This window comes from Capsicum annuum, chromosome 12 (assembly GCF_002878395.1).
Source record: "Capsicum annuum cultivar UCD-10X-F1 chromosome 12, UCD10Xv1.1, whole genome shotgun sequence".
Lineage (NCBI taxonomy): Eukaryota > Viridiplantae > Streptophyta > Magnoliopsida > Solanales > Solanaceae > Capsicum > Capsicum annuum.
Window position 1 is genome coordinate 232085862 of NC_061122.1, and position 25900 is coordinate 232111761.

General features: G+C 34.8%; 1 protein-coding gene across 1 annotated transcript in view; it reads left to right on the plus strand.

Annotated features, from left to right (window-relative positions):
- Nucleotides 1-12009, plus strand: part of LOC107850262 (pre-mRNA-processing protein 40A) — a 19194-nt gene extending 7185 nt beyond the window's left edge. The window contains exons 8-29 of the mRNA XM_047401770.1: nucleotides 328-380; nucleotides 489-546; nucleotides 791-1107; nucleotides 1185-1251; nucleotides 1449-1547; nucleotides 1632-1700; nucleotides 1773-1850; nucleotides 2266-2352; nucleotides 2535-2569; nucleotides 2717-2822; nucleotides 3575-3655; nucleotides 3759-3851; nucleotides 3951-4004; nucleotides 4103-4219; nucleotides 4303-4401; nucleotides 7720-7767; nucleotides 7848-7940; nucleotides 8949-9056; nucleotides 9151-9203; nucleotides 10405-10495; nucleotides 11308-11586; nucleotides 11685-12009. Coding sequence (XP_047257726.1) covers nucleotides 328-380; nucleotides 489-546; nucleotides 791-1107; nucleotides 1185-1251; nucleotides 1449-1547; nucleotides 1632-1700; nucleotides 1773-1850; nucleotides 2266-2352; nucleotides 2535-2569; nucleotides 2717-2822; nucleotides 3575-3655; nucleotides 3759-3851; nucleotides 3951-4004; nucleotides 4103-4219; nucleotides 4303-4401; nucleotides 7720-7767; nucleotides 7848-7940; nucleotides 8949-9056; nucleotides 9151-9203; nucleotides 10405-10495; nucleotides 11308-11586; nucleotides 11685-11828 — 2229 coding nt within the window. The 3' untranslated portion in view covers nucleotides 11829-12009. The remainder of the gene's footprint in view (nucleotides 1-327; nucleotides 381-488; nucleotides 547-790; nucleotides 1108-1184; nucleotides 1252-1448; nucleotides 1548-1631; nucleotides 1701-1772; nucleotides 1851-2265; nucleotides 2353-2534; nucleotides 2570-2716; nucleotides 2823-3574; nucleotides 3656-3758; nucleotides 3852-3950; nucleotides 4005-4102; nucleotides 4220-4302; nucleotides 4402-7719; nucleotides 7768-7847; nucleotides 7941-8948; nucleotides 9057-9150; nucleotides 9204-10404; nucleotides 10496-11307; nucleotides 11587-11684) is intronic.
- Nucleotides 12010-25900: the final 13891 nt, after the last annotated feature.

The window sequence follows — 25900 nt, forward strand, 5'->3', positions numbered from 1 at the left end:
AAGGGTGTTCAACATTAATAAATACTCAGAAACAACAGAATTTGACCTATATATATACAAAATGCGATTATCCGGCAAATGGTGTTCAGTTGATCACCCTTGGATGGCTGTAGCTCGGCCGCAGCTTGGCAATATTTCCACCCTGCTTGTAGTTATATTCTACACAGTACATACTAGTCCTTTTTCATGTGGGACATTATATCATTCATATTCTAACACTTCCATCCAGTATTGTACTGCTGGAAGTTACTGATTTCTACTCTCAGTGTACTGTTTATGTTCAGTTTTTTGACTTGACCTGCTTTCATGCTGTTTTCATTGGGACAGAGGGCAGACGCATCAACTGACTGGAGAGAATTTACAAGTCCTGAGGGAAGAAAGTGGGTAACTTATATATTTTCTTGGCCTCTTTCCAATTGTTCTTCTACAGTGGGTACTTTTGTGTGTTACTTGTACATAATGCTGATTGCTTTGTTTGTTTTCTGTAGGTATTACTACAACAAGGTTACTAGAACGTCCAAATGGAGAATGCCTGATGAAGTCAAGGTGATGTTAGATTTAAATCCAATATGGGTTTGTTCCGTGCTTTAAATAGCATGATAAGAAGGGATTGTTCTGTGCTTTAAATAGCATGATAAGGAGGACGGTATTCTGTTTTCTTTTATGCTCTATTTCTCATAAAATCTAATTATTTATGCGTTCATAGTTGCTAGCATGATAAGAAGGAGCAATATTCTGTTTTCTTGGATACTCTATTTCTCATAAAGTCTAATTATTTATAAATTCACAGTTGGCTCGTGAAAAGGACAGCATTTCGCACGCTTCTGATTTTGGATCCATTCCTGTTGTTAAAACATCATCCCCGGGTGCAGATGGTTCATTAGTCTCAGTACGCGGTGCTAAATCAAGCCCAATTGCTGTGTCACCAGCTGCTAACTTACTAACTAGTTTTGCTTCAGAATCATCAAGTTTATCTGGTAAGGTTTCTTCGATGATGATTGAAACAGTCGAAATGAAGAATTCTTCAGAACCTTCTTTGCCAGCTGTTGCTGATTCGGAGAAAATTGGAATAGCAGTAACCTTGGGAAATTCTGTCGCGCCACCGGTGTATGTTTTCAGATTTATATGTTATCAATTTGCCTCTGGTTGTTTTGCTTCTTATTTGGAATTCAATTTTTCTGTAGTTCTGAGACTACTTCAGCTCAAGATGCAGTAGTGTATGATGATGGATTTTCTCCGGAGAATAGAGAGGTACTTTGTCCTTCTGAAATACTTATGCGATTAGTTAATTACTAGTGGTTACTGGTTAAAACACCAACAAAGCTTTTCGTAGCTGTTATGCTGGATGTTGATCCAACAATTTTGTAGTGCAGTTGTTAGTCAACTGCTAACAGGTGAAGAATATGCTCTAATGAGGTTCGCTTTTGTCCTTTGTGCCTAAAATGCAGGATGTCAAGAAAGATGCTGCAATAACTGAAATCGGAGGTGCTACTCCATCAGATGAGAAAACAGTCGAGCTGGGACCATTAGTTTATGAGAGCAAAGCGGTATAGTTGATTGTTGCTTTTTTGTCCCGTTTAATGTACTCGAAATTTCTGTTACTCCTATTTTAAGTATCTGATTTTATTTAGGAGGCAAAGAGTGCATTCAAAACACTTTTGGAATCTGCAAATATTGGGTCTGATTGCACTTGGGATCAGGTTTATTACTTGATTGTTTTGTGCGTACCAAACAATTGAGGGAGATCATTTGACATGAAGTGTATTTGTCAGGCCATGAGAGCAGTAATTAATGACTGGAGATATGGTGCTCTAAAATCCCTTGGTGAGCGGAAGCAAGCTTTTAATGAGGTATCTCTCCAAGTCGGCATTCAATGATGATTGTAGCCCCCCCCCCCCCCTTTTTTGGGTTGCACAACAAATATCTGGAATGGGTTAATTGCTGCTTCAATGTTTCAGCATAGCGTATTGCAAAAAGATAGAGAGTGTGTTTTGATATTTTGGAAAATGTATTCCAAATCAACTTATTTTCCTTAAATCTATGGAAAATGACTTCCTTCAAAAAGTAAGGAAAACATTTTCCAAAACTCTCTTTCAACCTCACTCTTAAGTTGAAATGTTCATACAACTCTCAAAATCTCCGACCCACTACCTCCGATCCCCCCCCCTTTTTTTTTGGTTGCATAACAAATATCTGGAATGGGTTAATTGCTACCGTATTGCAAAAAGATATAGTGATCATTTTGAAGTTGTGTGTCTGTTCCAGTATCTGAGCCAAAAGAAAAAACTGGAAGCTGAAGAGAGGCGTGTTAAACAGAAAAAAGCTCGGGAAGATTTCAGGATAATGTTAGAAGTGAGTGAAATTTTCTTTTGTGGGTGTCTTCCATTTGATATATCATGATATTCACATTACCAGTTTCAAAAATAAAAACATATTATCATAATATTCATGATGTATTAGAGACTGGTATTTGACTTGTTCAAAAGAATAAGTGGTATTTTTCACAACAATGTCCGTTGTTCTCAATCTTACAGGATTGCAAGGAGCTGTCACCATCGTCAAGATGGAGGTTTGTCTTTCACTTGTAATGTTAAGTTGTCTGCTGCTTGTTTTCTAATCTTGGTCATTGTTTGTATGTGTTTTGGTACCTTGAAGTTGATCCATTACTTGTGTAAGTTCCATTTGATCCACTAACTATTTGCTATTGATTATTCAGTAAGGCAATCTCCCTATTCGAACATGATGAACGTTTTAAAGCTGTCGAGCGAGCTAAAGACCGTGAGGACCTTTTTGAAGATTATGTGGAGGAACTTGAGAAAAAGGTGAAGCTCCTTTCGTTGAACTTTCTTGTGAGCTTCTATATGTTAAACACTAAGTGTGCGGACAGTAGTTTCCTTATATGGTCTTTGGCTCCTCACAAATTGAGTTACCCTTTCATTTGAGATAGAAACAAGGTCCAATTTCTTAAACATGGTATTAGAGGCAGATCTATCTTGATGTTAGACTATTAGATGTTAGCCAACCTAGGTTAACTGATGCTTCAGATGTCCAGTCTTGGTGTGCGATTAATGTATGAGAATCCCACACTGGTAAGATGTATGTGCTGTAGTTTCCTTATATGATCTTGGACAATCTTCATCACCTGACCTAGCTTTCGAAGTTGAGTTAGGCACTGGTCCACTTGATTAACAACATTCATTCCATTCCTCTGCAGGATGTCTTTTAGTTTGTTCCCTTTTTATGTTTTGCTTAAAGAGTAGAAAGAAGAAAATTTGCATATATTCAACTTAAAGTCTTGTGTTCTTTGAATACATTTTTAATGGCTTCTCAAGCCTCAAGGGTACAACATTTAAATTTGTTCACCATTGAATTCCAATTTAAACAGACTTCCATGTCTTGTATGTAATTTTTTTTGGAATTTTAAACTGTGATGTGCTTCTTCCTCTCCTCCCTCCGTCGTAAAATAGAAAGAGTTTTTTAATACTTTCATGCAAGTGTAGTTAAAGTCTCTCTGTAAATATTGTCTTCTTTATAGAGAAATTTTATTTTTTTACTTTGTACTGGATTTTATTAGGAGCATGCGAAGGCATTGGAGGAGCAGAAGCGCAATAGAGTGGAGTACTTAGAATTTTTAAAATCCTGTGACTTTATTAAGGTATTTGTTCTAGTGGAATTAGCATCAGTTCCTAGATTATGTTTTTCTATTTCCAGGAGATAGAACTTCCATAGTTCCATTGTTGCCGACTTCTTTTGTTCAGGCCAGTAGCCAGTGGCGGAAAGTTCAGGACCGCTTGGAAGCTGATGAAAGATGCTCCCGCCTTGAGAAAATCGACCGCTTGGAGATTTTCCAGGTACTTTTCATTTTTCTAATACATCATAAATAACTTTTTCCAAACATCTCATTTATACGCCTCAGTTTTAAAGTTATGTTGCAACCTTTTCTGTATTAGGAATATATACGTGATTTAGAGAGCAAAGAGGAGGAGCAAAGGAAACTGCGGATGGTATATTGCTTATTAGACTCGGGGGTTAAAATTAAATTTATATTTGGAGACTTTGATTTATCTCTTTCTCACTGGGCATACACCGTCGATTCAAATAGGAAGAATTGAGGAAAGCTGAACGTAAAAATCGTGATGAGTTCCGAAAACTGATGGAAGAGCATGTTGCTGCGGGAATACTTAATGCAAAAACTAACTGGCGTGATTATTGCATCAAAGTTAGTTTTTCTTTCTTGTGTTCAGTGAGAGTTCGTCTTTTTGAATTTCTCATCCAATAATTTCCTTTATTTTGTGCTTGCAGATTAAAGATTTTGCTGCATATCTGGCTGTCTCATCAAATACTTCAGGATCAACAGCAAAAGATTTATTTACAGATGTTATGGATGAGCTGGAGAAACAGGTGAAATAAGTTGCTAATAGGAGTATTGAATTGTGTAAACTACATTTGTTACACTAAGCCATATTTATAGACTTTACACTGCAATCCCTTTTCATTTGCTTTCACTTAATGAAGGTCTGAATCTGAATGGATAAGATATCAACCCATTAAGTGCTTTTTTTTTTTTTTAAAGATTCAACCTGTTAATACATCTTAATGAATCAGATTTTAAACAAAGTCTGAAAATCATTCAGATCCTCACTAAAAAGTTCAATTCATTAGGTAAAAAAAAAAAGGAAGTGCATTAAAGAATAGAACATACTTGGTAGGATAAAAGCATGAGATTCAGATCCTCACTAAAAAGTTCAATTCATTAGGTAAAAAAGGAAGTTAGTGCATTAAAGAATAGAACATACTTGGTAGGATAAAAGGGTATAAGGGTAAGCCGGACCATGAAACACGCGTCCGACGTCAAAAGGTATGAATTACATCGTAGTTGCTATATCCTTATCATCTGAAGTTTGGATTTTCTGTATTATTTTTTTTTCTTTTTATGTTCGATCCATATTCTTTTATGTCGGCAAACTCAAGGTGGATGGGGTTGTTCTTCGTTTTCTTTTGAAGCTTTTGGCAAGTAGGACTGTTTTGATAATAGCATAGCAGTATGCTTGGAATGTGAATGAGCTTATCAAAGAAAAGCTCATAAAATTTTAATGGATTAGGATTTACCTAGATCAATCTAAGTATTGTGGTCAGTAGGTGATAGACCAAAAAATGAGCTTATCACTCTTATTTTTATCATGTTGTATGCTTGCGACGTTTGACTATGGTCCTTTGTCTTGAGCCGGGGGTATATCGGAAACAGTCTCTCTACTTCTTCGGAGGTAGTGGTATGTACTGCGTACATTCTACCCTCCCCAGACCCCACTAAGTGGGAATATACTGGGTTTGTTGTTGTTGTACATTTTGTTGAGATAAGAACAATGACCGTTTGTTCCTATTAAACATCTGTGTTGTTTCTCTTTATGCCAATTAGTTTCTTCTCTTTTTTTTTTTTTTAAACTAGATAGTAGGTATTTAGGCTGATAGGAATGGTATTATCGTAAACTTTTAAGTTAGGGTTCCATGCTTTTAATGTAGTATAGATATAGATGATTCTTTCAATCTAGCCAAGCTGTATTAAATGCTACTTCACGGACAATTATAATTGACTTCTCTGTTGAATGCTGTTAATGGTTATATTACGTCCTTAATTGTTACAGTTTCTCAAGCAGAACAACTCTGAGAAGTGATAATCAAACTTCCATGTTTTCACGTAGTTTCTTTGACTTTCGAGGACTCCTTTAAAGTATCACACAACCACACCATTGTGTTTCAGCTAAAACTGCATTTGTTTTTATTAATATTCAGACATTTGAATCATTTTGAATGAATCATTTTGAATGCACATCTGAATGGTTAATATATTGTCTCTAGATCTGAAAACTAAATGATTAAGGTTGGGTGTTTTTCAACATCTGAATGTGCAAAATTTATTTATTTGTAAATATAATAAAAATACAATTCAAATAAAAATAATTATATATTAGAAATTTTTTTAATTTAATACAATTAAATTATTATTTGATTAAAAAAGAAACAGTTATGTTTGTTAGTGATAGTGGAGATGGTTTTTAATGGTGGTGGTGGTTGTAATAAATTAATTGATGTCAGTGATTAACAATGTTGGTGATGATAGTTGTGATAGTAGAGATAGTTGGCATTGTAGTAACTGTCATGATATTGGCGATTGGTAGTGATGCTGGTGGTTGTGATGTGAAGTTGGTTAATGTTAGTAGTTGGGGGTGTTGATTGTTGGAGACGCTGTTAGCTGTGATGGTGGAATGGTTGTTAGTACAGATACTGTAGCGAGTGTAGCGGATGGTGGTGGTAGAGGTGGTGACGCCGATGATGGTGCCCGAAGAATGTGTGGAAGTTGATGACGTGTTAGTGGTTGTTAACGGTAGTGCTAGTTGTGATAGATGAGTTGGTTGGTAGTAGGGATCGACCGGTATCGGTGGCGGCGGCGTTGGCGGTGGATATAATTAGAATAATGGAAGTGGTAGGTGTGGTAGTGGCTGGCATTGTAGTTGGTAGTGATGTTGGTTGTGATGGTGGAGGTGGGTGGTGGTGGTGACAGGTGATTGTGGATAGAGTGGTGGTGAATTTATCCTAGACAAGAATATCTCTAAATGATATTTAGGCTTGTTTCCACATCTGAATGATTAAGACCTACTCGGACCTATTAAGAGCTAAAATCCTAATAAAAACAAATGCACTTAATGGTTTGAGGTCTGAATAGGTTTATAAATCCAATAAGTGCAAACAAATGAGACCTAAAAGTAGTTTGTCTGGTCAAGTTTCGATCACATTTTGTCCATTTGTACCACACCCCAGCTTTGATTTCACTTCGGATGATATCGTGCAACTTAATTCAAAATATATTGTGTTGTCAACCATATAAATTGGACTAAATAAACTTAGTGCCAGAATTCGCCTCTGAAGAGGTAGTTGAGATGTAATGAAAGTAAAGGCTTAGAAAAGATTAGCCTCGGAAAAAGTGCCTGAGAGCATCTCTGTTTCTCTAAATAAAGTTGCATCTCCCTCACTATGATTTTTTTGGCCGTAATACACTCTTGCGACTAACTAAACGATATATTGTTTCATCCTTTGCCCTTTCTGAAAAGAATTGAAGTTGAATGATCAAATGTTATTAGCATTTATCTCCTTGCTTGATGAAAGAGGGAGTTTACCTGGTATCCTAGCATGGTAATGATCATGTTCGTACTCTTATTCAATGATTGAGTTTGGTAATGTTTTCTTGAGTTGGGCTCTTGCTATGGGATGGTGAGAGTTATACATAAACTCAGATGCTGAAAATCTTTTGTTTTTCCCTTGTAAGATAAAGATGTCAACTTCTATCTTTAAAGTTTGTATTACTGTTTGTGTGCATAAATGATTCTTATTAAGTAAATATAACGAAAGCGTTGTTAACAGAGATGCTATCCATTTTTATTTATTCACTTTTTTTCTATTATCCAAACAGGGGTGCTTGATTTTTCCTTCAATTTAACTTGATCAGTGCAATTAAGTTTATGTGTCAAGTGCCTTGTGATATTGTAGATGACTTTGAACAAGTGGAGAAATGTTGGTATTCATGAAAGAAATTTCATCCCCATCACCTTGCTTGTAATTTATAGACTTTATGGTAACTCAAATGCATGGACAAGGCTCCATTTGTTATCCTATTTTTGTTACTGATAAGCATTCTGAATTTGTGTTACTTGTATGTTGCTTCAGTATCTTGATGACAAGTCACAAATTAAAGATGCAGTTAGGATGGCCGAGGTAATCACCACTCTTCATTTTAGCCTCTGTTGTGCTTCAGTTAGTACCTAATATTTTGGCTGAGCCGTTTCTACTTTCAGATTGGATTGACATCAGCGTGGACGCTTGATGATTTTAAGGTTGCAATCGCCAAGTATATTAGCTCTCCACCAATGTCAGATACCAACTTAAAGGTCTAATTATGGCTAAGCACTGTATACTGTTTCACATCGACCCATGTTGAATTGAATGTTGTGAAAATTGAAGTATCCCATTCACTAAATGGATTTCTATGTATTTGTCCCCTTTTTGTCTTTGGGACAGGTCCTGCATAAGATGAGTGGATTGAGTGCAAAAGCATAAGTAGTACTTCCATGTTATGTTTCACTGGTAGTCGGTCAGTTTGTGATTGCTAAATTGGCAACTCGTAGGTAGTCAACTGTGGTTAGTGGCATTTTCCTTTAGTATCAACCATAACCTATACCATATTAAATTTGGATCTTCTTATAATGGAGTTAATAGAAGAGTAGTGTGTCGGTTAGCAAGTAAGCCTGAAACCTTCAAGAATAAAGACGAGGACCATATTGATCAAATATTTGGTGTTAGCTTTTGCTTCTAATTCTTCAGTTTTGGTACCATTTTCCTTAGTTTTTATTTCCTGGACGGCGGTGGTTAATATTACACCTACAACACATATCTTAAGTTGCTTAATTCAAAGCAATTTGCCTTGTAGTTTTCTGTTTTTATTGTTAGTGGATAAGAGTTTTACTCTACGAAACTGGTTAAACAGCATAACTGGATGATATCAACGATCATTTTCTTTTTTTGTAATGAGGATATTCTTCATATATCATTTGGATTTTGGAAATTATTTATGGTCATGGCGTATAATCTATGTATGTGGGAAGAGGGAATTGCAAGGGGTATCTTGTCGAAGAATTATGCTTAGACAGTTGGTTGGGTCTCTAAGGCTTTTAGTGTACTTTCAATAATCTCAGAACTTTTGTAAAGCATTTTATCAAAGATTATAATGTGAGGAATTACTCCAAAAGATGGTGATAATACTTTTACATTATATGCCCTGTGCCTTCCAAACGAAGAAATAAGAGGACATACATGGATTATACTGAATCTTATTCCATGCTTCCTTTCTAAACTATACCGGTCATTGAGTATTGAATGTGCATATTTCATCTGCATAGTTTGTCTTTGACGAGTTACTGGAAAGGGCCAGGGAGAAAGAAGAAAAAGAAGCTAAAAAGCGTAAACGTCTAGCAGATGAGTTCTATGAACTTCTTCATGCATCAAAGGTATAGTAAACAGTTTACAATCTCTCACATTGCAATGGATGGAATCCCATGATATTTCCTTTAAACCATAATCTATTTTTTGCTGTGGTTGCAGGAAATTACTGCATCATCGAAATGGGAGGACTGCAAATCCCTCTTCGGAGATAGGCAAGGAGCTTCTTTTGCTTTTATTGATCTAGAATTAGTAACACGACTCCAAGGACCATTGGAGAGTGATAATTGATATTATTTTCAAGGACCAACTCCTTCAATATTCTAAACTCAGTAATTCACATAGTTCTAGAGTGTACCTTAGAATAATAGCTGTGTTGAATGATTTGTTGTTTTATATTCCTCAACATTTAGGTAGGCTATTTCTTTATAGTATTAGCATGAATTACCATTTCGCTAAGTGACTTTTAATGTTGAACTTATCCCTCAAGAAATTGGTTGATGTCAATTATTAGTTGTTCCAACACTGAGCGTTTAATAGCTCTAGCAGTTAGTTTTTAAATTTCTGACATTTGTGATTGTTTTAGTTTTTTAATTTCTGACATTTGTGATTATTTCAAGCTTCTGATGAAGTATGCTGTTAAATCTCTAGTTTCAATTTTTCTAGCCTCTTTGGCTATAAATGAAATGTCCGGCCGGCTATGTTGTATGGAGCGGAGTGTTGGCCAGTTAAGAATTTCCATATCCAAAAGTTGAAAGTGGCGGAAATGAGGATGTTGCGTTGGATGTGTGGTCTTACTAGGGCTGACAGGGTTAGGTATGAGATTATTCGGGAGAAGGTGAGAGTGGTATCAGTGGAGGAAAAAATGCGGGAAGTGAGGTTGAGATGGTTTGGTCATGTGATGAGGAGGGGCACGGATGCCCTAGTTCGTAGGTGTGAGAGACTAGCGTTAGATGGTTTCAAGCGGGGTAGGGGTAGACCGAAGAAATACGGGAGAGAGTGATTAGACGTGACATGGAGCTGTTATAGGTCACTGGGGACATGACCCTGGATAGGAAGGTTTGGAGGAAAAACACTAGGATAGAGGGATAAGGTGGGTGGATGAATCGTAGTCCGTAGTTAGGAGGGTTTTGGTGTCTTTTGTTTGGTAATGTACATTATTTGTGTGGATGTTGTATCTATGTTAGTTTTATCTTGTTTCATGCTCTGGATGTTTTTGTATATTGTCCTGTGTCTTGAGCCGGGGTTCTATCGGAAACATCCCCTCTACTTCTTTATAGGTAGTGGTACCCTCTCCAGACCCCACTAGGTGGGAATATACTGGGTTTGTTGTTGTTGTTGTTGTATTCATAATCTCATGATTCTCATTATGTCGTAACATTGAATGTGAATTTCTTTGTTGTTATTATTTTACAGAATAATGAGTGATGAGGGCTTGCTGCTTGAAATATTTGACAAATTTGTTAATGAACTAAAAGAGAAGGAGCGGAAGCGTCAAGAGGATAAGGTACTTGAATACAAACCCTTATTCTTCTGCTACTTTCGGGTGGGGGTAGATGTGTGGATGTGATTGTGGTTGATATGGGTGTCTTCTATTTTTTTTTCTTAAAGCCTTGACTCACCACCCTTTTTGAACCATAAGATTTTACGGAACTCTTTTTCAAGGCAAACTTATTGTGGCTGAAGCTACTTTTGTGGGACTGCATTCTAAAACTGGTTGGGCTTTGATATTCTAGCCACTTCATGTGAATTTCATGCTGAACTAACATGTCAAACTGTGTAGTACACCCAAATCCAATTACAAGTTTTTCTTCCAAACAGGCACAAAGTTTTCTCTCGTAATTTCTCTTTTCACAACCTATATGAGTATAAAATAATGAAGCTTTCATGTTCCCTTAGTTGTATTGAGTGTGAGGCAATTTTTACAAATACAATGTTTTCAAAGATGTTTGGGCATACTACAGTTATTAAAGAGAATTAATATAGCTGATGCTGTGAGGAGATAATGTTAAAATATGTAAGATTTCGGGCTTGCTGTTGTGTGACAATATTGGTAAATATGAGGTATCAACAATGAATATATAACTTATATTAGTTTAATATGATGGTTAAGACCTTTGGGTTTGGCGCTGTCTGCCACGCTCTGCTCCTTTCTTGAATCTTTTGGAAGTTCCAAATTCCCGTCATTCCTGAAAGAGGCATTTGTTGGCGAGTGTGGGAAGCCATTGTTCTTAACTAGTATCTAAAAAGAAAAACCAAAAAACTTTGTATTCAGTAAAGTTCACTGGCTCTGAATTTAAAGTTTCAATCTGTCTGCAGGCAAGAAAAGAGAAGGAAAGAGAAAAGAAGAAGGAAAAAAATAGAAGGGATAAAGGCCGAGGGGATAAAAGCAGGAGAGAGAGAAGAACCGAGAAAGATGGTACAGGCATCGACAAGGCTGATACTTACAGTTTCGAGGAGATCAGAAGGTCAGGAAGTGACAGAGATAAGAAACACCGCAAGCGGCATATGAGTTCCTTTGATGACGACGCTGAAAATGAGAAAGATCATTCAAGAAGTTCGTACAGACATGACAGTGATCATAAGAAGCTAAAACAGGTCTCTCATCACCACCATTGAAAACATCTCAAGGCCAGACACATTGTTTCCGTTGGTAACTCTGAATTTTTCTAATGTATAGAGCTTTGATGTAATAGATGGACCGGCATGATGTCTGGAGTTTGGAAGGTAAACCGGAGGGCCAGCATAAGAAACAAAAGCGAGATCGTCGGAGTGATTCTCATAGGGATGGTGACTATGAGGATCACTGGCAATTTGGTGAGGATGGAGAAGTTCAGTAGCTTTTTCTTCTAAATAATTTCTCAGATACGCCTTTCATTGTGTACATAATGTAGCGTGATTTCCCCTCCCCTCAGCTCCCTAAAGAAAAATAAACAAACAGAAACAAAGTAGTTGATGATTTGACAACGAGTTAGAAGTCAATTCTGTCTTCAGTCTTTGATTTAAGCTATTTTATAAGCAGATGTTCTTGTAGCTTTTTTTTTTTTTTCCGGTGAAATTCCACAAGTGAGGTGTAATACATGCCCAACTATGGCTGGTTCGCGACGAACACAAACACCTAAACCCTCAAAGCAAGACAACGCTCCTACTTGACTAATCTTCTGCTCTAATACATGCCCTCCACATTAGCCTATCTAAGGTCACGTCCAATAATCTCCTCATTTTTTGAGCTACATCTTCACCTCGTTGTACCTACTATATCCAACCTAAGGCTCCTCCTGAGGTTTACTACTTTTCCTTTTATCTCATTGTTTGATAAGACCTATTGAGGCTAAAATTTGAAAGTCACCTCAATGACCTTTTATCTCGTTGTTCGATAAGACCTATTGAGACTAAAATTTGAAAGTCACCTCAATGACCGTTGTGACTTATGTGACCACTACACACTACCCAATTTCCTTCGTAGGTCAATCTGAGAAGGAAAAAATGGGCACATATGTGGGCCCCAGACAAAATTGAATAGTCTTGTGGTCTCAATTTATGAAATAATATTACTACTAAATACAAAGTTTATCGAAGGAAAGGAAGAAATCACCAAGGCTTTTTGAAAATTCAACCACAAAATTAAGAAAGAGAAAAAATATGAGGAGTTTCAAAGACAAGTGTGCCGATCGATTTATCATATACTATATGCTAAAAGTCATATCCACATTGACAGCATACAGTATACTTTGTCCCCTGGCCATTTGTGTGTAAATGATTATAAAATTCAACAGAGTAGATAACAGGATAAATCAAACCGATAAAAATATTATTGGTTTATTGTTATTAGGTTAATGATTTTATAAAAAAAATTATTGAGTTATTGGTTCGGTTCGATTTTTTCTTATTGGGTTATTGGGTAAATCGATAACCCAATAAGAATATATATATGACTTATTATATATTTATCTTTTATTTCTACAAATTAACAAACCTATTATTTCAATTATACAAACTCTTAATTTCTCCTAACAACATTTAGTTCAAACTTGAAGATTTTTGTAAATTTAAACACTTCATGTAGGATTTTTGTTGCAACTAAGATTCATTTTTAACATGTTAGCTACTACTATTTCTATTTATGAGTATTTTCTTATCGGTTAGACCGAAAACCGAATCGTTAAGGACTAAAAACCGAAAAAAAAAAATATTTTATTGGTTTGGTTATTGGTTTAGCATATTTAAAAATCGAAAACCGATAAATCTAACGATAATATGCAAAACCCAACCGAACCAACCGATGTACTCCCCTAGACACAAACGCTTTAATTACTTGACAAATTGTATGAGATGAACACATTTTGCATGACAAATTGCGATACAAGACTCGCAGATATATATATTTATTTTAACTTTATATGATAGTCTAAGTATTTATTTGTGCAACACTCAAAATTAAAATATATAAATATTTGCTGATGATGTCAAGTTGAAAACGCATTTACGTGTTATGTCAAACGTATAATTCCTTTTTTGAACTATAGCTATAACATGTAGCATGAGTGAATGTATTCTAATTTTAAGTTGATAAATTCACCTAACATTACTACAATTAGTAGAGTAATGAGCAAAATTAAATTCATTGCTATTTATTTATATTTTAAAAAAGCAAGGTGGAGTCAGAGAGCAATTATCATAATTAAAGAGGAGCTAAAGGCCGTATAATTAAATGAGAAGCATGGAGTCTTTTGATAGAGTGTATTAAAAAATTAATAACAACAACAACAATAAATTCAGTGTATTTCCACATAGTGGGGTCTGGAGAGGGTAAGATGTACGTAGTCCATATCACTACCTCCGCAGAAGTAGAAAGACTGTTTTCGATAGACTCCCGGCCCAAGACAAGGAATAATAATCAAATATGTGATAAAGCATGGAATGTATTACGTGTAGAAAGACTGTTTCCGATAGACTCCCAGCTCAAGACAAGGAATAATAATCAAATATGTGATAAAGCATGGAATGTATTACGTAAAAATTAATGCATGCATTAATTTAATGTGTATTAGTAATCCCTTGTTTGATATATATCTTTTTATCTTATGTATAACTAATGCAAAAATTAGTTATATATTCTATTATGTATTGAGGTGTGTATTACTAATACCTCAAAATTTATGACATTAGTAATGCAATGGATCTAATGCATGCATTAACATGCTTAAAGTGGGGGTATTATGTAAAAAAAAAAAACAAATTATGTAATTCGTGTTATTTTTAATACATTGAATCAAATGCTGTATGAGAAACAACAACAGCAACAACAACACCCAGTGTATTCCCACATAGTGGGGTCTGGGGAGGTTAGTGTATGCAGATCATATCACTACTCAGGTGAAGTAGAGAAGATGTTTCCGATAAACTCCCAGCTTAGGATCATACTAATATACCAAACATAAAAGATAAATGCATATAAACTAATACGATACACGCAAAATAAAGCTAACAATATAACAAATATCAAAGAAAATGTATATAAATTAGTACCCTATGAAAAAATAGCCAATCTACCAAGAAGTGTCAGCTTTGTGTTGAGTGGTTGGTAGTCAAGAAAGTGTCAGCTTTCCCAAAAAGAAAAACCCCAATAAAGAAAGAAGTCCCTCCACTTTCACCATTGATTCAATGTTATTTTTAATACGTAGAATCAAATACTGCGTAAGAAAATAGAAGCATAAATAATGCAAATATTATTAATATACCATATTTTATATTATTTTTATAAAATAATATTTTATATTATTTTTATAAGAAAATATTCTAATTAATTTTGTTGAAATTATCTATCTATTTAATAAAGGAGGATAGTCTAGCCTAAAACTAAGACAAGTGTCATAGTGAGAACTACCTATTTGAATTTTTACAACAAAAAACCATCATTTCATAACAAAAAACTATTTTGTTGATTGTTTAAATATTTAATATTATTTCATATTTCATATTTAATAAATTGCATTTCATATGTTTTTAATAATAGTATTATAATAAAATAACTATGAATGATTTCATTACAATTGACTAAAAGAAATATTACAAGAAAAAAATATTTAAGAGAATAACCAATTAATAAATAGTAACTGATCAATTTATAAAAAAAATATTGTAATCATTCTGAATAAAAAATATTAAAAAAAGGTGTCATTCCTCAAAATAATTAAGTTTGACCTATTTTTGTAAGCAAATAAATGAATGAATATAAGAAAATTCGTAATTAGGAAAAAAATAATTGTTACCTTATTTGAGTTTTTAGCAAATTATAAAGATAATAATAATAGTCAATTGACTATAATTAAATTATAAATTTATAAGAAATATTTGAAAAATAAATTAGTAATTAGGAAAATAAATAATTGTTATCTTTTTAAAATTCTTTCCAAAACTAAAAAGGTAATTGATATCAATTTAATGTAATCAATCAATAAAAACATGAGAAATTCATGGGATTGAATTTTCGAAATTATAAAGGTAATTAATATCAATTATTTTCGTATTTGAGCCCTTTATACAATTGTAGATTAATTAAATATAATCAAGCTACAAAATTAGGACAGATTTATGGTAAATAAATATATAATATTAATAATAATTTTATTGCTATCAAATTAATTAGATTAAATTGAAGTAGAAATTATTTAATATTGACAATTACTTTAATAAAAACTATATGGAAAGATTCGTAATTGATATGCATATATTGGTAAAAAAAACAACGAATGTTGACTACTACTTTAGCTATAAATATATTTTAAAATTGATTCTAATTAATTGAAATTAATTAGTTGATTATATAGTTTTATTACAACAATTTCGTACATCATTTATTTAATAAAAATACATATAATTAATTGATTGATTTTGTGCAATCTACTATGATTTTATTAATTCAAATGAAATGATTTTTAAATGATAAGTTTGGATTATAAAAATAAAGGTGATTATTGTATGACTTTAGCATTTCTTATATATTAAAAAAGATTTATAGACCAAAAAATGCCATCCCTCAAAACAATTAAATTTGAACTATCTTAGTGAAACAATGAAAGATTAAATATAAGAAAATCCGTAATTAAGAAAAGAAATAATTGTCACCTTATTTGAGTTTTTAGCAAATTGTAAAGATAATTAAATAATCAAATTGTAAATTGATAAATTTTTGAGAAATAAATTAGTAATTAGGAAAAGAAATTATCGTTACCTTTTTAAAATTCTTCCCAAAATTATAAATGTAATTAATATAAATTTGATATAACCAAACTATAAGAATATGTGAAATTCATGAGATTAAATTTTTGAAATTATAAAAGTAATTAATATCAATTGTTTCCATATTTGAGTCCTTTATGTAATTGTAGATTAATTAAATATAATCAAGCTATAAAACTAGGATAGATTTACGGTAAATATATATATAATATAAATAATAATTTTATTGTTATAAAATTAATTAGATCAAATTGAGATAGAAATCAGTTAATATTGACAATTATTTTAATAAAAAATATATGCAAAGTTTCGTAATTGATATACATATATTGGTAAAAATAAACAACGAACACTGACTACTACTTTAGCCATAAATATATTTTCAAATTTACAACATTAAATTTAAGGAACTTGAGTCTATATATGTCACGATCCGAACCGGGGCCCTGGCTGTGACGAGCATCCCGAACCATGAAGGCCCGAAATACCCCTATTTATCTGGTAATCATGCACATAATTCATATGATTAAAGAATTGCGGAAGATACACAATATTACGGAAACATGGTCATAAGTCTAATAAAATCAATAATGGGAAATAAAGTCCCACAACATCTATCAACATCTGAAATCCGTCTACGAAAATCTCTACTACATTACTAATAACAACTATTTGAAATCTGGGACAAGGCCTCCAGTAGACCAAAACATGACATAAAGATAAGTATCTGAAAGTTAACAGGCCTTCTGGAATATAGAAGACTCACCCCTGCACAATCTGCTCTGCGATATGAAATATCTACTGTTTATCTGGACTCCTAGACTGTGTCTCAAAACCTGGAAGGAGGGGGGGGGGTTAGCATAAAAGTACTGGCACGCGAAGCAATCTAAAATAGAGTAATTGAACATATATATATATATATATATATATATAATACGTGAGAGCAATTTTCATCAAAACATCATGCATAAAACAGTTTCTGAAAAACACATGGGCACTTTCTGAAAACATGTAACCTGTCTGTAAATTTTTCAAATTCTGATCTGTGTATTACTTCTGAGTTAGGTGGTATCCCCTACAAGTCTAATATTCCACGGGCGATATGGAATCTGCCATTGACTCGGCGGGGAAGCCTCCAACTCAAGTGTGCCGCAAGGGTTGGAGTTTCTGAATCTGATACGCCACACGATACTTAAGTCAGCGTATAATAATATACCCGGGTCGGCAAACCACGGTTTTGGGCAAAGAGTTGTCTGAACTCACGCAAAGAGTTGTCTGAACTCACGCCTTCTTCGGGGAACCACGTAAGCTCTCTTTATGTCCTATTTTAGCCTTTTCTGAACATGCATCATTCTGAAGTTCTAAAATGCAAATCTGATAAAGTCTGATTTCTGTATTCGTCTGTGTCTGTTATGGCATTTTCTGAGTTTGGTATCGTCATACCAAGACTTGCAAGTCCTATTTCTAAGCCACAATGCATTAAGCATGATCTTTCATAAAAGTGTAGTTTCAAACCACCCAAACATGTAATTTGCATAAAAGATTTCATGTTCCGAAACTCAAGTCAAAACCATGCCAAAACTTTCATCAAACAGATGGTGGTCATGTGCTTTTAGAAAAACTATGCACTCTTTCATTATATGTATATTCAACATTTACAACCCTCTCTTTCGTGTTCAAAATCGTATTCCAAACATAGCAAAGTTAAAGCATTTCATATCATGATTTTTCAAGACGTATTTCAAAACAATCTATATCATGTGAAACATGAGAAAATTACATAAAGAGAGGGATTTCATGTAAATCGTGCTCTCAATTCATATACATGAAATTTTCAAGTCACTTTGGGGGAAAGCCAAAAGGCTAAAACAATATCATTTAAAGCTTCTAAAACATGAATATGTACATGAATTCACAAACCCCTTTCTTAAAATATGTTTTCTATGCCCATGAGAATTTAGAAAAACCCCGAGTACCTCGATTACGAAGAATAATGGATGATTCTTGAAGCTTGTGGATTGGGGATTCCAAATCTCTAATTTGTTTTGAAAATCTATGGTTGAATCTTGAACTACTTAGGTTTTTATTTTGAAAACCTAAGGGGTGTTCTTGAGAGAAAATTTGAGGAAATGATTATATTTTGATGAATTGGGGGCTAAATCTGGTGTTATAGACGAAATATGGGTGAGGTGAAATGAATAAAATGCCCCTAAAAAAACAGTCAAACTTGAAACTGTCCCTCAGTTGACAGGCTTACAGGCTGAAGTAAAACGGGTATAACTCATTACTCAGATGTTGGATTTGGATGAAACTAGTTGCAGACTGAAGTAAAACGGGTATAACTCATTACTCAGATGTTGGATTTGGATGAAACTAGTTGCATTGGAAAGAAGACTCAAAGATATTTCATTTGATAGGTAGCAGCTCTTCCAGTTCATTATATTCAGAGAGTTATGATCGTTTGAAGTTGGCCCTGAAATGCTGAAAACTGGGCAATAGGCTATACGTTTTGCTACTGTTTTGAAATCCAAACACAGCCTTATGTATCCCAAAAAATTCCGAAACTTATCTGACATGTACTATGAGCTTTCCCGATCATAACGCAACTTGAAGATCTAAAAACGGATGTCGGGAAGGTTGAAAATTTGTATCCCGAAGATTGCCAGCTAAAATGACTCTAAGTCTTCATTACACAGAAATTTTTCAAGTTTTTAGTCTAAGGGCACTCTATTAAAGGCTAATCCATGCACGACTTTAATAGAGTGCCCTTAGACTAAAATAAACATCAATTAGCCCCATGGTAGAAAAGCCACACCTACTTCATCCTTTACTAATGAAAGTAGAACGTAAGTACATTATTGTAGCCCTTCTCGATAAGCTTTCATCTATTGAAATGTTTTACAATAAAATCATTAGCAATATTCATAAGTATATCTGTTTCTGCATGAATCATCAAAGTAACCGCTCAAAAGTTCATCATTCCTCCGCTGTTGCATGTCATTCTTAATAACTTTGTTGTCGAATCAAACAAATGTGTTTTTCTCACACAAATAGCCTAGTGCTTTTTGAGGAAAATTGGTGAAGTTCAGTGGGTTTTCTATTTTCACACACAAATAACCCCGTTTGTATTCTCGGAGTCTCGGTCCACGCTCCAGTTGAGCCTGACACGAGGTGGATGAAAGTCCCACATTGATTGGGAATTGATTCACGGTCTACTTATATGGACTTGAGCAATTGTCCCCCCTTGAGCTAGCTTTTGAGGTTGAGTTCGGTCCAGGTATCACATCTTTAAATGGTATTAGAGCCAGGTCCATCCACGTTTGAGCTCCCGGACCACGCTCTTGTTGGGCCTGGGCGTGAAGGTGGTGTTAGAGTGGGTGAAAGTCCCACATTGTTGGGGAGTGAACTGTCGGTCTTCTTATGTGGACTTGAGCAATCATCCCCTCATGTGCTAGCTTTTGGGGTTGATTTAGGCCCAAGATCCTTTCTTTACACAATCAACCATCTTTTCTTACATTGGAAACGAACAGAGCAGCTGTAGAGAATGTTTTCAACCTGAAGGGGATCAGGTGGGTAGAACCTGGGAGCATTAAAAAAGTACTAAGCAGCTGGAACGGGGATGTAAATGTAATAAAGGAGGGGAGATAGAAAATTGTTCAACATGTATATGGTGGACAGTTTGGACAGAAATAAACAAGGGTTGTTTTGAGGATGTCCACATGAATAGTTTTGCACTTCTTTATTTTTGGTGTAAACACGATGATTAGCTCTAACAGAAGACATCATTGATTTGCTAGACTGTTTATAGGCAATAGAAAGACAGAGTAAGATGTAATACTTTTTGAAGGGGGACATCATTCTTGTTGGCTAGGGATTTGAACAAAGATGGGAAGAGCTCTATATAAAGGACAGGGATGACTAATATGACAACTCTTTTTTTGGATGGAACATAATTTTTGTTATAAGATATGGAAGATATGAAGATAGGCCAAAATGTTCTCAACTAACAGACTTTGAAAATTAAGAGCCAATGAACGCTAAACAATGGGTGTAACTCAAATCCATTTGAATAAAAGGAATACTAACTCTGAGAGAACAAAACATACTCTCCAGTAAATGCAGTAGATCTTAAAATCCCACTGCTAAGCAAATTAATTTATATGCTGCTTTCGATAAGAAAGTCACCTTATTATATTATGTGTTCAGTGGGTTCTCATTTATACTGCTCATCATATTTTCTGCAATCTTTTCAACATTTTCTCTGAAGTCTATAATTTACTCTTCTTCACTTTGAACTTGGGCTCTGCATCTTGGACTTCTATATGTTGGTTCACTTGTAGTACTTCTTGTGTATTCTATCCTGTATGGTCTGACAGCAAAGTAATCAAACTGGCTTGGGGCTACAACATTAGCTGCCGCGATAATCCTTGGTAGTTCATTTCCTACACATATCTATCTCCTTTTCTGACTCGTATTGTGAAATAATTTCTTATTTCTTTGTGGTAAGTAATGAATTCACTAGCTTTTCATTCAATCAGATTGGAACTTGGGAGCTTGCTTGTATGGTTTTAAGCTTCTGAAAAGTCGAGTCATCGTACTTTTTGTTGCCGGTACGTCTCGGGTGTTCCTGATCTGTTTTGGAGTTCATTACTGGTTTGTTGTTAACCCATGCTAATTCATTTTCTTCCATAATCAAGTCTTCTTATACTTGTGCCATATTCATCTTCGCATATAGAGGTACGTGGGGTTATCTAAAAAATCTCATGGGCTTAAAAATTCATGTTCTAAAAATGGGGGTTTTGAATTATGGATATAATCCCGTTTTAAACGTTTTATGATATTGATTTGGTCTTTAGGCCTATTCCCAAAGTGGTTTGATATATCATATATGTATATGCATGTATTCCGAAAAGATGTTGACTTAAGAGCATGAATTATATGAAATCCCTCTCTTTATATGATCTCGTTTTAAATTCTCATATAATGTGAAATGTTTGAAATCATCTTTACAACCGTGATATGAAATATTTTGAAAATGGTCATGGTTTTGACTTGCAATGAGAGGGTTGTTATGTTGAAATATGATGAATATAATGGTTGCATGAAAGAATGATGTGATATTGATGGGTTGCAAGTCGGGTATGACGATACCCGACAGAATAAGATATGTGATTGAATTAAATGTAGTTTGATGCATTAATTTTACATGAGATAGGTGGATGCTCGAAGAAGGCGTTTGAGTGTAAGGGCTCATTGCTGGAAACCGTGTTTGCCGACATGGGGATTTGGTACCAGGCTAAGTGATCTTGAGAACTACTATACTTTATTGGGTCGAGACACCCTGCTGTGTGATCTTGTGTGTCTTTCCCTCACTTATACTCTAATCTCGGCGGCAACCGAGATTTGATAGTTGGTGTAAATGTTATATGTAGGGTATTTCACCTAGCTCAGCTGCATTACATTATTGTTGAAAACTATTACATTATGCTCATGTGTTTTCAAATAATTTGATATGGAACTGCTTTATAATGGCTCTCACCTATATTTGGAAAAAAATATTATATTTTGTTTTTTATTTCTCTGCGTACCAGTACTTTTGTATTGACCCCCTTCCCTCCCAGATTTGGAGGCATAGTTTAGGGGTCCAGATAACCAGTATATCTTTTCCGACAGATTTGCAGAATCAAGTGGTGAGCCTTCTATATTTTGGAAGGCCTGATGTCTGTCAGTTAATTTATCATTTAGTATTTTTGGGTCTACTGGGGGCCTTGTTCCATTTGTTAGACAGTAATTTATTTCAGTCATGTATTAGAGATTTCGCAGAAGATTTTTCAGATGTCGATAGATGTTGTGGGACATTATTTCTCCTTTGTTGATTTCATTTGATTTATGACCATGTTTTTCGTAATATTGTGTATCTTCCGTATATCTTACTATCATATGAATTATGTGCATGATTACCAGATAGATAGGGGTGTTTGGGGCCTTCATGGTTCAGAATGCTTGTCACGGCCAGGGTCCCGGTTTGGGTCGTGACAAACTTGGTATCAAAGCATAGTTCATTGTCTCAGGGTGTCTGTGAAATCACGTCGGGTAAGTCTTATTTATGGGTGTGTAGCGCGCCACACTTATAAGCAGGAGGCTACTAGGCATTTAGGAATGTCTCTCTTTTTTTCTGTTCTAGTTCGTGCAATAGAGTCAGAATGTTCCTCTTTCATACTCTAATTCATGCAATGGTGTCGCCTATATGAAAGTAAAAAAAATTCATCCCAAATTATTTCCTTACTCTACTGTCCTCAGATATGTCTCATTATTGAGGTGATTCAAGTGCAGAAGTTTAGAATCTAAATGGTATGGTCCTTTCTGATTGAACCATATAAGAGTTAAAATTTGTGCAAGGACTTGAGAAGAGTCCGTTAGTGCTTCAATGTGTATTGATTCCGATGAAAACATTGATCCTGATGGAATCGTGCTTTTCAGCTTGAGGTATTAATTACATTTAGTCCCCTTCAAATTTATGTTACAAATGTCTTGCTTAATGGGGGGATGGTGTGTAGTAGAATGTTAGAACTGTATTTCCATCTGAATAGTAGTATGCGTTAAAGTGTTGTTGTCATTACCTATTGGAAGTGAAATTAGACCAAGAAGTTGGTGATGTGAAGTCACAAAGTTAGAAGTTAGAGCGAGGGTGACTTTTGTGTAAATGAATATTTTAGTTGAATAACCGATGTTCGAGAATGATTTACCCCCTTATTGTGATAGACTAAAGTGGTAACTAGTAGAATGTGTGGATGCTATGGTAGTCCGTAGAGGAAGTGTTTGACTCCGATTTTATTTATACAGAGTAAGATGTGTATTCTTAGTTCACTGGATATTGCGTATTAAATTTCTATCTCATGTAATCTTGTCATCAAGGTGTTGTTGAAAAAAATAAAGTCTAGTGAAGCCGTCTGGGGCTCTTTCGATTCACTAGCATAGTTGACTTGTTATTCATCTCATTTTCTTGTTCAAAATACAAAATCAAAGTCTAGTGAAGCCGTGTGAGGCCTATTTCAATTCACTAGCAACTTGTTGTCCAACTTTTTGTTCTTGTGTTGGTTTAATATATATATAGCTGAATCTGTTTGCATGAGATTGAGTTGGTAAAGAGGTGATTTATCCTAGTGTGTTAGTTTAGTAGAAGGTAGAGAAGGAGTTGTTAGTTAGGGTGATTTGTCGGTTGCTTGAAGTATGAAAATGGATATATTAGCCAGTAAGTTGTAAGTATAGACTCATGGTTGTTTGTGGAATTTGAAGGTAGTCTAAATGCATGTTTGGGTAAGTAAGTATGAGGTGAGAAATACATATAAGTAGAAAAGATTGTATGGGGTTATAATATAAGATTAAGGTTGATCATGTCTATTATGTAACTTTACCCCTTGACCTTCTTTTCGTTGGTAATTGTAAACTAGTACTACTTGTGAGAAGGTATGTAGTGATTTTTGAGGCGCTTGTATAGTATGTCCCAAATTTTATGGACTAGCATATTATGTTGCATTTTTCAGTAGTGATAGATGATTGGTACAGGACTATATGCTTGAATTTAATGTAGAATGTGGTGGTAAAAATAGTGGCATGAGATTAATGATGTATGTTTTGTGGGAAAAAATTAGTAGGCTTGATGTGTTAAAATAGTACGTGCTAATGAGTTATGATAAGGAAGACCGTAAGGTCAAGATCAATTATTTGTTGTTTGGAAGTTCTAGTGTACTAGTGTTTCTTGATGTCTATTTCATGGAGTCCAAGTGAGAATCATGTGTAAGATTGGGTTGTAAAATCATGTTTAGCACTAGACATTAAGTTTTGAACAATTGATGTCCATGAAGGTGAATGCGATGATTTCTTGGTTAATGATGCTAGTTTTATGGAAGTAATCTAATAGGCTTGAACGGTATATGCAAGAGCTTGAGTTTATTTGATTCGTAGTGAAGTATGATGTTGCATATATAATTTAGAAGTATGCCCAAGGTAATCTGAGGTTGCAGTATTTTCTAAGACTATTACACGTTTTGTGTGACGAGTGGTACCGTTGAGTTGCTAGGTAGAGAAAGACTAGTTAGATGGTATATGGTGTTCTAAATAGCCAAGTTAAGGAGTTTTGATTGATAGTGTTGAGCCTTTTTGTATGATCTTGATTCTTATAGTAGAGAGATGTAAGTTTGGAGTAGCGATATTGGTAGGCTATGTCGGAAGTAGTATGATTCATTGAAGGCTTGGTGATATCCATGTTGAGTGATAGATTCTAAGTTTGAGTTTTTGAAGGTTGAACTAATAGAAATAAGAGTTAAAGCACTAGAGGGTTTGCACTCCGACTATGGGGATACCCATGAAGACCCGAAGTTAGTAAGTGTGCAAGTATTATATGATGACTACTGGGTCTATAGAATTATAATGTGTATCTCAGAAGGTAGTATTAACAGTGGGGTTTCCACTTTCAGGTGTAGTCATTCGGTTTAAGTACCATGATATGCGTGTATAGTAGTTTTCCAGACCTAGAGTGCAGTGAGTGTACTTCAGTTTAAAGTCTAGTAAGGGATCTCCCAAACCTAATATGATGGCTTGAAGCTAAGGGGGAGATGATAGAGCGAATAACTAAGTCAGGCTTTCAGATTCTAGTAGTGATGTCAGTATGACATAGAACATCAGAAGGGAAGAGTAAGGCTCAACCCATTCCGGTCTTAGTATTTTTCAGTTATCCTAATACCTACTCATACCTCACATTTCAGTTCCATGATCATAGTTCATGTTCATGTATAGAATATAGAAAATCACGTGCTCTTCCAGATTCTTAAATGAGGAACTTCAGTTCATTTAGCCGTCGGAATCACATTCCATATGTTATGAACTCTAAATTGAGGTCATACTGCTCATGACTCATGTATTCACACTTTATAGTGTGCTCAGTTCTCATAATTCATGCTATACTCTTTACGATTGGTGGAATATAGTTCATAGCCATGTACGCCCCAATTCAGATTTTTTTTCTTTGATAAATCCCGGATGTTGATTTGCTATTCCCTAGGCCTCAGTTAAGTGTCAAGTTTCATATAACATCCTTCCATGCTTCAAGATCTTAGGTTCTAATCTTTAGTGACTCCTCTTTATGTGATGGTAGTGGTGATGAGTAAATGTTTCTAGTTGGTGGAAGATCATAGTATGCTTATTTTAGATAAGGCCATAAGTGCGAAGTAAGGTTGGGGCCAAGTCTTTGATGCATGTGATGGTTAGCTGAAAGGTGTGTGTGTATATGTTCTTGGGGTAGCGTGTGCGAACTATATCGATAGATGGTTAGTAGAATATGTGAAGTGTGTCTTTATGAGTGTTTACTTCGAAGTTCATAGGTGGTTATAGAGATAGGCTTGAATGACATGTTGGAATTTTTGTTAAGGAACGCTATATGCGCTAGCGACTTCGGAGTAATAGTTCAGAGTTAGCCATTGAAGTGGTAAGGCATGATAGGCTTAGGGTGTGATCTTTTTAGAGATATAGAAGGTGGAATCTTATGGTTTAGACTTGTATCATGGAGTGGCATGTAGTATTTTGCAAGTCTGAGTTAGGCCTGATCATGGTGAAGAGGATTTAAGTTACTATAGACATTAGTAGAAAGATTTATAAATGCAAATACGAGAAC